Source organism: Hemitrygon akajei, chromosome 21 (genome assembly GCF_048418815.1).
Source record: "Hemitrygon akajei chromosome 21, sHemAka1.3, whole genome shotgun sequence".
Lineage (NCBI taxonomy): Eukaryota > Metazoa > Chordata > Chondrichthyes > Myliobatiformes > Dasyatidae > Hemitrygon > Hemitrygon akajei.
In genome coordinates, this window is record NC_133144.1 from 32,627,090 (window position 1) to 32,642,878 (window position 15,789).

General features: G+C 37.2%; 2 protein-coding genes across 4 annotated transcripts in view; one reads left to right on the forward strand and one right to left on the reverse strand.

The window, feature by feature from the left end:
* The window catches only part of LOC140714474 (fatty acid-binding protein, intestinal-like), a 559,271-nt gene that overhangs the window by 309,960 nt on the left and 233,522 nt on the right, over window positions 1-15,789 (reverse strand). The window lies entirely within an intron of this gene.
* Window positions 1-15,789, forward strand: part of LOC140714197 (serine/threonine-protein phosphatase 2B catalytic subunit beta isoform) — a 97,033-nt gene that overhangs the window by 60,604 nt on the left and 20,640 nt on the right. For 2 of the 3 annotated variants that reach the window (XM_073025110.1, XM_073025111.1), the window contains exons 8-12: window positions 4,615-4,709; window positions 5,935-6,060; window positions 6,182-6,259; window positions 7,812-7,893; window positions 11,459-11,556. In XM_073025110.1, the coding sequence (XP_072881211.1) occupies window positions 4,615-4,709; window positions 5,935-6,060; window positions 6,182-6,259; window positions 7,812-7,893; window positions 11,459-11,556 (479 nt within the window). Of the gene's footprint in view, window positions 1-4,614; window positions 4,710-5,934; window positions 6,061-6,181; window positions 6,260-7,811; window positions 7,894-11,458; window positions 11,557-12,271; window positions 12,310-15,789 lie in introns of all 3 variants that reach the window. The other variant, XM_073025112.1, reaches the window with a different exon arrangement.

The window sequence follows — 15,789 nt, forward strand, 5'->3', positions numbered from 1 at the left end:
CCTGACGAAGGGTTTCGGCCCGGAACGTTGACTGTTCCTTTCAACGGATGCTGCCCGACCTGCTGAGTTCGTGCAGCTTGTTTGTATGTGTTTACTATCTTCATCTTAAAGTTTAGCTCTCAAATAAGATTCCACAAAATATGTACTCTGAAGACATTGAGATATGGATTTGTAATTTATGATATGAGAAGATGAAGGAGTGGATGATCTGATCTCATCTGATGATTTTTAAAAGAAAATCCTTTGTAATCTGGTGCGTTGCAGATATGCAATATTGAAAACATGGTATTGCGTGATGTGTACAAAGTGCAAATACTCATTTTACCTCAGTATTGTTGGGTTGCACTATTCTTAAAAACCTGGTAGGATTTGCACTCTTGAATTGCCATCTGGTGATTTGCTTCAATGTTAAATATGTACTGTCTTAAGTTAGACTTTGATGCACTTTATAATGGAAGAATCAGTTAATATTTGGTGTAAAGTTTTGCACAAGGGAATGATTATTTGAATTTCTAGTGTTGGACTATACCCATTATTAACAAGCTTAATTCCTGATACCAGGCCCAGATTGCCATTGGAAAATTCACATCACTAACTCATGTACTAAAATGGCAAAGATAAACTTCTAAATCTTGTCTAAATAATGTGCATAACTTATGTGGGGAATAGATCAGAATAACCTTGGAATGTTATTTTTAAGTTGTACATTGCCTGAGTATGTTTTGAAATTCTTATCTTGAAATACATTGAGATCATAATTGTAGTTCTGAGCAGCACTTCAGTTTTTGCAACTGAAGATGTAGAGGTAACTGAACAATTGTCACTGAGTTTTAAATCTGCAACCCAGGGACTTAACTAGGATCATGTACTGTGTATCTTAGCTAAGTTCATAGACTAGGAATGACATAATTTAATATTGCATCTTTTAATTTAGTAATTGATTGGAAATATCATATTTCATTGCAGTTTGGTGACAATCTTATATTCTCTAAGCCTTTAGTGGTCATATATATTATGCAGCCTCTACTTGAAATTGATCCCCCTATTTGGGCATTTCAACCTTGAGTGGGCTGAAGGTTCGTCTCGATTGCATCTTCAAGTGCTCTATAATGTTCCTGTCTCATTAGCTTTCTTTTTTGTTTTAACTGCTACCCGATACTTGCCCTTCAAGAGCTCATAATTACAAGGTTGTCGTGACTGATAAATCTCTTTGAAGTGAACTAAACTTCCCCAAGGTTTTTATGCTAATTTCCTCTTCTGTAAGTTTTATTTGTGTTATTTCTCTCAGTATAATTGGTGGAAAAGAGTGAACTGGTGTGTCCTATGTCTAATCTAAATGTAGTTTAGCTTGACAATGAATCTTTCATTGAAGCAACACACAAAATGCTGGAGGAACTCAGCAGGTCAAGCAGCATTGATGGAATGAACAAACAGTTGACGTTTAGGGCTGAGACTTTCATTGAGCTTGAATTTACTTTTTCTTGTAACAATCTACCAAGGTTGCAAACTGTACTTTGGCTCTAGAATCCCTGAAAGTTAACCTCCAAAGAAACACTGAACAGTGTCCAACCTGGTTATCCTAATACGATCTTAAACTGAAGCAACAAATAGTCTGCAAGTGGAACTTCAGCTCATTTCTTCCCATAGATGCTGCTTGAACATCTCTTTATAACTCAGGCCCTTGAGTTCTGGCAACATTCTCATAAATAATCTTTGTATTCTTTCCAACTTTATGACATCATTCCTATTACAGGGTTACCAAAACTATATATAATACTCCCCAAGTGTAGCCTTGCCAGCATCTTGTCAATGCCCCTTCTCTGGTACTTATTCCCTTGAAGTCTAGCCTGCCAAGCACCTTCTTCACCACCCCATGAAGAATAACATTTTAGTATTTGGAAGTAGTTCAGAGGTATTTTTCAGCAAACTATGTACCTGTACTTCTAGATCCCTTTATTCTACAACACTTTCCAGGGTCCTACCTGGATTTGACTTCCCCAAAAATGCAGCACCTCATGCTTAACTGGATTGAATATAGTTTTCTAGTTCTTGGCCTGCTAACCTAGCTTATCAAGTTATCATAACTTTATTCACTGTCTACGATCCCACCTATTTTAGTATCATCTGTAATTTTACTAACCAAGCCCATCAAAATCAATTATATAAATAATGAACAATAAATATCCCAGCGTTGATCCCTGTGGAACACCAGTAGCCACAGGACTTTATCACTATTTTAACTGATTCACTCAACTTCAGTGCAGCAATGTTAGTCACAGAATCATACAGTAAACAAACAGGTCCTTTGGCCCAACATGTCCATGCTGTTTCTCAAATTATTCTATTCTCGCTTACCAGGGTTTATTTTGTAGTCATCTTTGCTTTGGCAAGTCAAGTGCTTGTTAAGTTGTTTTTTAAATGTTGGGAGTATCTTTCTCAAGCTTCTTGGACAGTATATTCTGGATTATCTGGGGGGAGGGGGGAGGTCTTCTTCAGATCCCCTCTATGCCTTTTATTCTTTACCTTAAACCCATGTCCTCTGCAATGGGGAAAGACTTCTGACTATCTCCCCTATCTACGCCTCTCATACTTTGTTATACCTCTATCAGGTCTCCTCTCAGTATTAGTTAGTGAACACAGTGGAAAAATAAACAAGCTGAAATACTTTGACTAAACCTATCGCTGAAATTTTCTGAAATTACGCTTGCTTTTTAAAAACGTAACAAAAGAGTCATTCATTTATTAATACTGTTCGATACAGAATGAAATGGGAAGAATAACTAATTGCATAACAATGCCTGTGCTTTGCAATAGTTCAGTGAAGTTGATGATTTTCATTTGTACTCAGTGCCTGAGGCTTCTTGCTTAAGTTTCCAGGTTTTGTATGCTTGAAGCAGGTTGTCAACCAGCTATACGTAGTTGCTGCTCCAGTTGCCAAGAAGATTTTCAACAACATCCTTGAATGCCTTCCATGCGATTTTCTCTGTTTCCCCTTGAAGTTCTTCGAATTGCCTGTTATTGATGACCTCTTTGATTGTGGACCAACAAAAAAACCTTCCTTAATTTTGGCATCAGTTATTCTGAATTGGATTATGAATTGAAATAACAAATAAAGGTGATTTGAAACAAATGGTGCGTGATAGGGAAATTTCATGGTGATTTTTGTGATCAGCAGCCCAAAATCTATTAATACACCCAAAAGTAAAATCTTTGTTGTCCAGTGTAATACCTTTAGTAATTGGAAGTGGTTCAGATGTATTTTTCATTTTGCAGACAAGATTGTATTTTTACAATTACAGCTCAAAAATCAAATATACTGAAAATGGAGCATATGACATAATATTAATAAAGTCGTGAAGTATCTGTGCTTTGTTTTCACGTTTTTCGTATTTTTAATTTGACCACAAGTATGATTGTGCCAATCTTTGGCAGTGCTGTATACCTATTGTAGTTATTTTGTTCTGATTTGGGGTCCATTGCATTCCCAGTTCCTTTGGTGCAAGCTCAAAATGTGCCAGGAATGGGTCCAGCTAGATCTATCCTTACGGTACACAAACGGTGTCCCATGTGCACTCGATGAATGTAGTCTCTCTTCGATTGTATATCTTATTGTTTGTACAGCCTGTAACTATGTGGAAAACCTTGCATCCTTTTGTGCAAAACACATTTCATGCAGAATACTGAGCAGTGAATTGCAAAGGGATTTTGTGCAGCACTGCAGGCTCAGAAAGATTTAATGCAGCAAAAGGAAGCTACAAGAATGAAAATTAACTCTATAAATCAACTGTACTTTATGCCTCAGCAAATTTATTTTATGTCTAGCTGAATGCTACATACTAATAGTCTGGATCACTACATTATATTTTTGTTGCCAGAGAAGTAAAATGAATATTTTACATTGTGTAAGTTTGTGATAACCGCTTAAATGTCTAATGGTATAAATTGAGTTCAGTGTTTATCTACCAAGTGGGTGCTGGATTTGAAAACTGCCTGAGTTTCCTAGCTGTAATCAAATAGGCAGAGCCAGAGTGAGAACAAGCATGATTGTGGTGCAAAGACTTAAGATCCCAGGGCTGCAGCACCTTTTCCAAGTACATCTGCATGATGCTTTATCCCATATCCTGTCCCAGAGGTTAGATTGGACTTCTCAACTTAATTTCAAGTATAATCTTTCAATTTGACTGCCTGATTTTGATGATATATGATCCATCTCAGAGCGTTGTAAGTGGAAACCCATCATGATGTGAACAGTATCAGCTAACATTGACAAACTTGAATCTGAATACAAATAGTATAACCTGCCAGAATATTAAACTGAGATCTTCTCTTACTGCATCAGTAATGTAAAAAAAAGTTTAAAAATTTACTTCTTCCTGTTCAATATGTGTCCTTAACAGAATTGAAATTGTGTATCTGCTCATTCATTATATTGCAATTTGAAGGACATGGTGAACACAAATTGGCTGTCACATTTCTTTACAATCTGCATACTTCTGTTTTCATTGTTATAAAGCACATGTTTTTTGTTTGTCCATTCAGTTTGTAATTTATGATGAGCAAGGAGGATGGTTTTGTTTTTTTATATTAATTATGTTAATGTTATTGTGTCTACAGCTACAGAATGTACAGGAAAAGCCAAACCACTGGGTTCCCATCGTTAATTACAATTTTTTCTGCACCAAACTATTTAGATGTCTATAACAATAAAGGTAAGTTTGAATTGTAATTAAAAGATTTACCTGTTCAGTATTTGTGATTTATTAGCCATAGAATATACAATATGGAATTAAGCCCTTCATCCCATCGAGTTCACACCAATCACCAAGCATTCATTTTATCCCATTTTATTTTCTCTGCATTTTTACCAGTGCCTCTGCCCACCATCCTCCAATTGTGCCACTCAACTACACATTAAGGGTACAGCAGCCAATAAACCCACATGGTCACAGGGAAAGCCTACAGATGCCACACAGCATTTGGGTCAGGATTGAACCTGGGTCACTGAAGCTGAAGCTGTGCAACTATGCTGTCATTCTTTCCTATTATCCTAACGGCTCATACACTGGGTAATTGCAGGCTACTTTGTAATCTTTACACCCCTGACTGTTGCTTTTCATATGCACATATTTTTGGTGATGGAATAGTGATCCAGCTGATTGTTGTTTACTTTTCTTTCATCGGAGACATTAATGCCAATTGTAGAGTTTTGCTTACCCCTTGTGCTATTGAGTTAATTTAGGGATCACTCAAAGAATTAAGCTTTGTGTGACTTTTATCTCATTCAGCACGTTCACTAACAGGCCATTGCAAATGGGTGAATCTGGCTACACTCAGTGGCAACTTTATTTAGGTACACCAGCACACCTCATTAATGCGGATTAACAGCCAATCATATAACAGCAATTCAATGCATAAAAGCATGTAGACATGGTCGAGAGGTTCAGTTTTGTTCAGCTCAAACATCAGAATGGTGAAGAAATGTAATCTAAGTGATTTTGACCGTGGAATGATTGTTGGTGCCAGATGGGGTAGTTTGATGCTCATAACCCGCTGATCTCCTGGGATTTTCACACACAGCAGTCTAGAGTTCACAGAGAAACACAAATAATCCAGTTAGTAGCAGTTCTGTGGATAAAAACGCTTTGTTAATTGGAGAGGTCAGAGAAGAATGGCCAGACTGATTCAAGCTGGCAACAATGGTGTGCAGAAGAGCATCTCCTAATGCACATCAAACCTTGACGTGATTGGGTTGCAGCAGCGGAAGACCATGAATATACATTGAGTGGCCACTTTATTAGGTACAATAAATACCTAATAAGGTGATCACTGAATGTATTTAGTGATATCGATCAAAAAATCTTTCAGTAATAATGTTTCAAGGAAATACTTTACACAGTATTTATTACGTCACTGAGTAACTTCATTCCATTTCAGCTGCTGTATTGAAATATGAAAACAATGTGATGAATATTCGACAGTTCAACTGTTCTCCTCATCCCTACTGGTTGCCTAACTTCATGGACGTCTTTACGTGGTCGCTGCCATTTGTCGGGGAAAAAGGTATAGCTATTGAACACTCATTTTGCTAAAGGTAAATTTAAAATATTGACAAAGTAAAATTTGAAGCATGTGATACAGATAAAGTAAGCCTAAATTAAACAAATGTATTTCTCTCGTACAGTAACAGAGATGCTGGTTAACGTCCTCAACATCTGCTCTGACGATGAGCTCATGTCTGAGGGAGACGATGCATTTGACGGTAGGAGAACATCTTGTACTTAGTGGACAACTCGATCAATTTACAATGGGTATTGAATCGTAAGAATCTGAGAGAAAGCCTTTGTGATCAGGGCTATTATTGTAACCAGCGCTTGTTTGCCGTGCTTCTCTGCAATGTGCCAAATACAACATCTGCATTGCTTGAATGGAAGTCAAATGGTCACCTCAAGAAAAATGATTTGTGCTATTTTACATATGTAATGAAAGTTTTAAAAATATCAACGCATCTATTGAAGGATTTCCGAAATTTAAGCCGTTCCTCCAGCCATCTTTAAACAGATTTAGTACCGAAGTTTGACTAAACTTGTTCCTGCAATTGAAACAGGAATCTTGCTGGTTTATTCAGTACATATGGGTAGTTTTATATCATTTACTATTAGTTCCCCAATTGTTGGCCTTAAGCCATCATTCTTAACTCTATATGGTTCTAATTTATTAGAATGGATCTAAAACATTTTTGTTATGGATGAGTTTCTAGGTTATTTTCATTAGTACTCTACTGATGAATCTCAATACTTGATAGCTCTGGGTAGAACCATTCTTATTGTATGTTTGGGTGAGTTTAAAGCATTCTTACTTGCTATCAGCATGGGCCTAGTGCTATTCATGGGTTATCTGGGTAGGTTTAGTATTATTACTGCAGGATAAGGGATATAATTGATGTCTTTTCTATGCACCGTGAACCATTTCCACAAGTTTTCAGTGAATTTTTTTTAATGTCCTATTAATATTTTTACCACAGCCTTGTCTGGCTACCAGAAATTTGTCTATCATTTTTGATTTATTTCATAATTTGCATTTGATAGTTTTGTACAATTTCAATAATTAGATGAGGTCAGTCTTCTAAATTGATAAATAGGAAACCACTATCTTTTGTGATAGTGAACTGCACAGGATGACTTTGATCTGAGCTATAAGCTGGATCAGCTGATCTGATTTGGGGAATGGTGTAGCTCTGCAGGTGATTTTAATTTTCCTGGATACGGAGGAACAGTAAAAATCAAACAAGAATCTCGCTCATGGTTGCCATCTGGTGACCTCTGCTGGAATATGCATCTCTTGATCCTGAGATCAGATTTTGTAACATCTCCTTCACGGTTTAATAGACTACAACCAATAATAACACACACAAAATGCTGGTGGAATACAGCAGGCCACGCTGCATCTATAGGGAGAAGCACTGTCGACGTTTCGGGCCAAGACCCTTCGTCAGGAAGTCCACCAGCATTTTGTGTGCATTGTTGTTTGAATTTCCAGCATCTGCAGATTTCCTCGTGTTTACAACCAATAATGGTTGTTGCACGAAGCATGACTATTTGGACAAGGATCAAAGTGCTCAAGTAAGTGTTTTCAAGTTAGGAAGGAAGAAAATAGACTGAACAAAGCCCAACTCATTGGCTGAGTTATTATTGTTGTATTATTGACATGAAAGTTTACTTAAAGTGGTTGGGCTAAAGATAATTTGTTTTGAGATTTAAATACCCGCAATACTTAGTAATTCAGTGTACAATTTAAAATTTTCTTTTAAAAAGGCACAGCAGCAGCTCGGAAAGAAATCATTAGGAACAAGATTCGGGCAATTGGTAAAATGGCCAGAGTATTCTCAGTGCTCAGGTGAGTCTGTAACTTGATTGTCAATTCTCGTTTGTTTGTGGCTTTCTTTCTCAGTACTTATATTGAGTTCTTGTCTTCATTAATTTCTTTAAAACACAACATTTAGATTATGACTTAAGTCATTTGTCCTAATGGTTTGTGATCAGTAGCAAACAGCCCTTACCACTAACCTCAAAAATCATGAAGCTTAAATTATGTCACATTTTGACATCTGCTGATAGGAGGCAGTTCATAAAGGTTTCTGACATCTAGCATCTGCATCATTTTAACTTGCTGAATAGTCTTTCAATGTAGAATTCTCACAGATAGTTTGCCAGAAAACAAAATACACAAGTGATATCTGAGCACAAAATTGTGATTGGACATGCATGTTCGATTATTTTAAAAGATGAAATATCATAAACTTGTTATTTTTCAATTTAAGACTTATTTTTCATTTTCATTGGAAGTGAATAAAAAAGGTTTAAAACAGAATATGCTGGCAGTAATTAACAGGTAAAGCAGCATGTGTGGAAAGAGAAATAAATATAAACTACAGTAGAAATGGACAACCAAAAGAGCTAGTTATTTAAAACATGAGAATTTGATGACCAAACAGAAGATGAGGAGTTTGTGTTGGGATTCATTATAACAGCACAGGAGGCCAGAGTTAAAGTGTTAGCAAGAAGTTCAAGGTTGCTCCAGAGAATGGAACTCAAGTGATCTTCATATGTCCCTCTAACATAGAGGTGACCACAAATTTGAGAGCAAATTTCAGTAGTTTAGCTATCGTTGCCAAAAATGGGGACCATTAGTTCTTCATGTGCTTTAGTACCAAATTGTGTTTGATCATTGGTGCTTAAATACTTGGTGATATTTTGCTGTGTTGGTAAAATAATGAAATCAGATCCTTAGAAAGAAGTAACATAGAATCAGAGGCTGTAGAATCTTTGCAGGTAGAGTTAACAAACTGCAAGGGTAAAATTACTTTGATGAGAGTTAAATACGGCCTCTGAACTGTAGCAAGGATGTGGTATACAAATTACAGCAAGAGATAGAAAAAGAATGTGAAAAGGACAATGTTACAATGGTCATGGGGAAGTTCAGTACACAGGTAGATTGGGAAAATCAGGTTAGTGTTGGATCCCAAGAGAAGGAATTTGTAGAATGCATGTGAGGTGACTTTTTAGTGCAACTTGTTGTCGAGCCCTCAAGGGAAGAGGCAGTTCTGTATTGGGTATTCTGCAATGAATCAGATTTGATTCAGTAACTTAAGACAGTGATAGTAATATTGTAGAATTCAACCTACAGTTTGAAACGGAGAAGCTAGAATTGGATGTTTGCTAGTAAAGGTAACTACACAGACATGAGATAGGAGCTGACAGTAAAGCAGCTATTGCTGTAATTTCTGGGAGTAAGTAGGAAGGCACAGGATCAGTTCATCCAAAAGACGAAGAGGCATTCTAAAGGGAGGATAAGGCAACTGTGGATGACAAGGGAAATCAATGACAGCATAAGCAAAAGAACATACAATATGGCAAAAATGAGTGGGAAATTAGAAGATGGAGAATTTTTAAGAAACAAGAGAAGGCAACTAGAAAAATAATAAGATGAATTAAGGTAATCTAGCCAATAACATAAAAGAAGAGAGCAAAATATATTTTTCAGATATGTAAAGTGTAAAAGAAAGGCAAGAGTGGTCATCAGACTGTGAGAAAGTGATGCTTGGAGAGGGGGTAATTGGATGGCAGACAAACTGATTAAGTATTTTGCAGTGAACACCAGCAGTATGCTGGAAATTCAAGAGTATCTGAAGCAGAAGTGAGTGTAGTAGTTGCTATATCTAAGCATGAGGTGTTTGGTAAACTGAAAGATCTGAAGGTAGATAAGTCAACCGAACCAGATAGACTTTACCATAGGGTTCTGGAAGAGGTAGCTGAAGAGGTTGTGGAGGCAGTAGAGATGATCTTTCAAGAATCATTAGAAATGTCGCACCACTCTTTAAGAAGGGAGGGAGGCAAAAGACAGGAAATTACAGACCAGTTAGCTTGACCTCAGTAGTTGGGAAGATGTTAGAGATCATTATTATTGTTAAGTTCTGAGGTACTTGGAGGCAGATGATAAAATAGGCCAAATCTAGCATGGTTTTCTTAACGGGAAATTCAGCCTGACAAATCTGTTACAATTCTTTGAGGAAATAGCAAGCAGGATAGACAAAATAGAGTCAGTAGATGTTGTTTACTTAGATTTTCAGAAGTCTTTTAATAAAGTGCCACACTTGAGACTGCTGAACAAGATAAGATAATACAGGAAAGTTACTTGCATGGACAGAAGATTGGCTGACTAGCAGGAGGCCAAGAGTGGGAATGACAGGAGCCTTTTTTGTTTGGCTGCTGGAGACTAATTGTGTTCTGCAGGGTAGGTGGTGTGTTCGCTGCTTTTCATGTTGCACGTTAATGATCTTGATGGTATTGATGGCTTTATGGCCAAGTTTGTGGAAGATGGCAGTGTTGAGGAAGCAGGGAGTCTATAGAAGGACTTGAACAAATTAGGAGAATGAGCAAAAAAGTGGCATATGATATCCAATTTAAGGAATTATATGGTCATGCACTTTGGTAGAAGGAATAAAGCTGTAGACTATATTCTAAATGGGGAGCAGAAATGTAAATGCACTCTGAAGTCCTCTTGCAAGATTTCTTAAAGGCTAACTTGCAGGTTGAGTTGGTAGTAAGGAAGGTAAGTGCAATGTTAGCATTCATTTCAACTAGAAAACACAGTCTCATAATGGAAGGCTGTAATTTTGGAACAGATTAGAAGGAATTTCTTTAGCTAGAGGGTGGTGAATCTGTGAAATTCATTGCCACAGACTGCTGTGGAGGGCAAGTCATTGGATATATTTAAAACAAAGCTTAATAGATTCTTGATTAGTATGGGCATCAATGGCTATGGGGAGTGGGCAGGAGAATGGGGTTGAGTGGGAAAATAAATCACCCATGGTGAAATGGGGGAGCACGCTCGATGAGGTGAATGTTCTAATTCTGCACCAATGTCTTATGGTTTTTAAGGCACTTGGTAGGTGTGTTAACTAATGTAAGGTTGTTCTTTGCAGTTTGTTTCCTTTCCATTAATTCTTATGTATTGTATAGTACTTCCCAAATTGCTGTATGTTTTCAAATCAAAGTGATAAAATTTGGTGTTGCAAGGCAATAGCTGCATGAGTGGTTAATCTGTAAAGTTGTGACACTGAATGAGAAGATCCTAAGTTTGATCTAAAATAACATGATTTCAGTTAATGTTAGCACTGCCTTGTTTAAGGAGTCAGTGTCCATTTGAAGCGTGTTTCTGTTGATCGTTATTTGCTTGCTCAGCTGTTTCTGATACATATGGTGAATTCTGTGAATTGGATGGACTTGATTAACAGTAATTCTGATGAAAACTGTTGAATGAGTGCTTGTTCCAGGATATTAGTTACTTCTGTAACAAAAGGCAAATGACAAAACATCTTCAATAAACATTTTGTAAGAATTTTATTTCCTTTACAATGTACATTGGTCCTGAGTGCATTCTCAATTATCCATATTTACAGAGAGGAAAGTGAGAGTGTGTTGACACTGAAGGGATTAACACCAACTGGGATGCTACCAAGTGGCGTGTTGGCAGGAGGACGACAGACTCTACAAAGTGGTAATGATGCATTGCGTCTTCCTGTGCCTCAGGTGGATTGGGGCACGTCTCACTGTTTCACAAGCACAGCACATAATGCTTGTTGGGAATTTGTGATGCTTTTTAGCTCCTGTCTTGGTGGCTGATGAAGTGTAATGTTACATATAACCCAGGCAGTTTGAATGCACGCTGTGTGAGTATAAATGTGATAGCCATGTTTTCTCACAGAAATTAACTAGTTCAATCTTCCTAGCTTTTCCTTTTGTTTCAAAGCTGCTTGAGGTTAGGAGTGTTGATATTTTTAGAAATATTGATTACTTTAGTAGAGTCATCTGGTATGTTGTACTTTTTGATATTCAAATATTTTGAATCTTGTAAATTAAAACCTTCAGAGGTATCTTCTATGTAGACAGGCTTCATAATGTGATCCTTGGAATTAATCAGGTACACACGTGGGAAGCTTTATTTGCTAGTAATATAACCACTTGCAAGTCCAATTCTACTTGCTAAAACTATTTTCATTGTGAATAGTGTATGCTACACTTGGGAAGGGATAAATAAGGAGCAGTGACCATGGAAAACATGTATTTATAAATCTGTGTTATCACATACTCAGTGATATGACACCAAAGTATTTGTCTTCTGTTCATATTTATGTTAATTGTGTACTAGAGTCTCACTATGCCAACTTGTCTGAATTGCTTTCTGACCTTGTAACATGCCTTTCTTTCTGCAGATAAAGCTGTCATCTATGATTCTGTCCATCAGTGTTAGGTGTGGATACATGTCTGTGTAATTTTGTCAGAAGCATCTTTGCCGGAAATGTTGTGCAGTTTGTATGTTAATGACTTATGTTTACACTTTAGATGGTTGCTTGTGCCAGAGTGAGTGTTTGAAATTCTGCTCAAATCTTTTAAGGCTCTATTTCAATGGAAATGGGAAGAAACTCATTCTAACTTGTGATTACGCTTCATTAAATTGTGCAGAATTGTTTTATTTCAAAATAAAAATACTCTATGCAACTCCAAAAATAAACTGGTTTGATTCAAGTACTTTGCAACACCAGAAGGAGAGCGCTGCTTTCAGAATATTTCACGCTCACTCGAAGATATTTCAGGATAAGGTCATATTGCCTTGAAACATGGCCTTTGGCCCCCATAACGGTGCTGGTCATCAATTACACTTTTCCCAGCAGCACTTAGTCTTCTATACTATTGTGTTTCATCTGCTCAGCAAAATCCTTAAATGCTGTAAGAATATCTGTATCACCTCCTTGTACAGTGCATTCCAACTTCCACCATTCTCTGGGTGGAAAATTTCCTCTGAAATCCTCAAATCTTTTATCCCTTACTAAATTGTGGTCACTTAAGATCTTGATTAATTCATCCAGCCCCATATACAGATTGTCTGTGGCTATGAATGCCACTGTCAAGGGGAAGGTTTTGTCACTATCTGTGCCAGTCTTAATTTTAAATACTCATTCAGGTTTCCCCTCAGCTTTCCTCGGTCTAAGGAAAATAAATCCAGCCTAGCCAGTCTCTCCTCATTGGTGCAACACTTCATCCCTGGTGAATTCCTCTGTACCCTCTCATGCAATCATATCCTACTGTAATCATGTGTGCTGACCAGAACTGTACACAGGACTGCACTGATGTCTATTCATAATTTATGAAGTTGTACCGTTGCCTTTCTGCTCCTATGGTTTATTCCTTTATGAGTGAAGACATTTGTCCTATATACCTTTAGGGATCTTGGACATAGAGACCATGGTCTCTTTGTTTCTCAGTACTTTGTCAGGTCCTCTAGTTTATTGTGCATGGCTTACGTCCCTAAATGCATTGCCTCACATTTTTCAGAATTAACTTCTACCTGCCATTTTTTTGATCCTCCGACTAACTGATAAATATTTTACTACAGCTGACAGTTAACCATCTTCACTAATGCCATTAGGAAATTTACTCATCATACCTCATATATTCACGTTCAGGTCATTAATGTATATAACAAAAAGCAGAGATCACAGCATAAATCCCTGTGATGCAGGTTTTTAATGGCTAAAACAACCTTCCACCATTACCCTATGTCTCTAAACACCAAGCCACCAATTTTGAATTCAGCTTACTAAATTATCCTGAATTCCATAACCTAATACCCTATTATATTTTACACTACTGTTTGCCTACATATCTGCTCCCCTATATTGTGCTGTTTATTGGACACCTGTAATACATCTCCTGCAATGCGATTAATTTCTCTTGGTTTCTAACCTCCACCACATTGCCTCATTTGAGGAGCCTTATATAATATCCTCCCTTGTTATAGGACTCTTTGATTAATTTTGCAATGACATCTCCTTTACATCCATGCTCCCATCACGTCTGAAGATTTTCTACTCCTGAAATGCTGAATTCTGGTTCTGCTCATCTTTGTGATGGCTGCAAAAATCACATTCCCATGTGTTAATTGGTTCACTTTTACTTATTTATTTGACTTTTTGCATTAAAATGATCAAAGTTTAGACTTTCTTTCCTCCCATTTGCCTTGTCAAGTATTTGTATGTTCTGACTTCGTTTTCTTTCTACATTTGACTGTTTCTTGTCCTTACTATCCTCCTTCTGAGTCCCATTCCCATTCATATGTCAATGTATGCAAGTGTGTGCATGTGTATAGCATTTTAGAAGATATTCTGTGTGAATATAAGTTAAATTAAGCTAATCATGTCTTTCCATTATGCCTTTATTTGATACTACAGTATCTGTGTCTTAGGTCACTTGTAAAATAAGTGTTGTGAAATCCTCAATGTGAAACAAAAAAAAAATCTCTCATTCTTGAGTTATTCATGTCTGGTGATACCCTTGTTATTGATTCACCAAGCAGTGATGTCTGTTTTTCTTCCTTCACCTTTTCTTAAAATTGTGTTAAACTTTTTTTTTGAGTTTTTCTGTTTGACTGCAAAATAAAACTTATTCCTGGAGTTATTTTTGCAATGCCGATATTATCTTTACAGTAAGTTATCCACAATTGTCCAATTATTGGTTTAGTTATGTGCTAGCACGGAATAAAAATTGACATTTCCTTGTATTTGCTTTTCTACCTATTTACCTTTTAAATATCTACGTATCAGTTCTGTTTCTGTCATTGTTTTGTTTTCTCAAAATCTATTGGTACCAGGCTCATCTCCACCTTTAATTTTAGCAGAATGCAATGTCCTTACACTTTGTATCAGTAAATTTGATCATCAGTTCATGTATATCTTGGCCAAGATTAACAAGACCTTGTTAAAGTTAAAGTCTGTCCCGAGCCTTATAGGCTCATCAGGCCAGTGCTTATGCTGGTTTCTGTGATGTGAAGTGGCTGAGAGTACAAGACTCCCCTCTGGATAGGATACCAGTCTTTCGTGTGGTTAACCCCCAGCTTTTGCTGGTACCCATTTTCAGCTGGGTGGATTGGAGCAGTGTGTGGTTAAGTGCCTTGCTCAAGGATACACACGTTGCCTTGGCTGGAACTCAAACCCACGGCCTTCAGATAGCTAGTCCAATGCCTTAACCACATGGCCACGCACCAGACATTAGTAACAGTAGCCCCCATTTTATTTCCTGGCTATTGTACCCTGCTATTTGGTGGGAGGTAAAACAACTTTTGACTTTGCTCTTGCAAACCTTCTGTTGGAATAGCCATGCGCCCTGAAGATTGAAAAGCCACAATTTTATTGCATGCCTTTGAAGTGGCACATATTTAAATGTCTTGAAAATTCATACTCTCACATTCAGTTATGCACTTTGGTTTCTCCAAAAGTACATTAAATTTATTGTATATTCTGCTTTTCACAAGCACTGCCAACTGTCATTGCTATTTGTTTTACTTAATTATTTAATGATGTATTCAATTTTTATGGGTTTTTAATCTTTAATTACGACCAAGGTAAGTTTAACTATACAATTAGTGGTGTGATCCCTTGTTTTATTTAGAGATGCAGCATGGAGCAGGCCCGTCTAGCCCACCGAGCCACGCCACAGAGCAACCCACTGATTTAATCCCTAACCTGATCACAGGCTAATTTATAATGACCAATTAACCTACTAACCGGTACGCCTTTGGAATGTGGGAGGAAACCGGAGCACCCGGAGGAAACCCACACACACATGAGAAGAATGTACAAACTTTCTTACGGAGGAGGCCAGAATTGAACTCCAGACTCCAATGCCCTGGATATAATAGTGTTGTGCTAACTGATGGCATTGTATTTCTACTGTA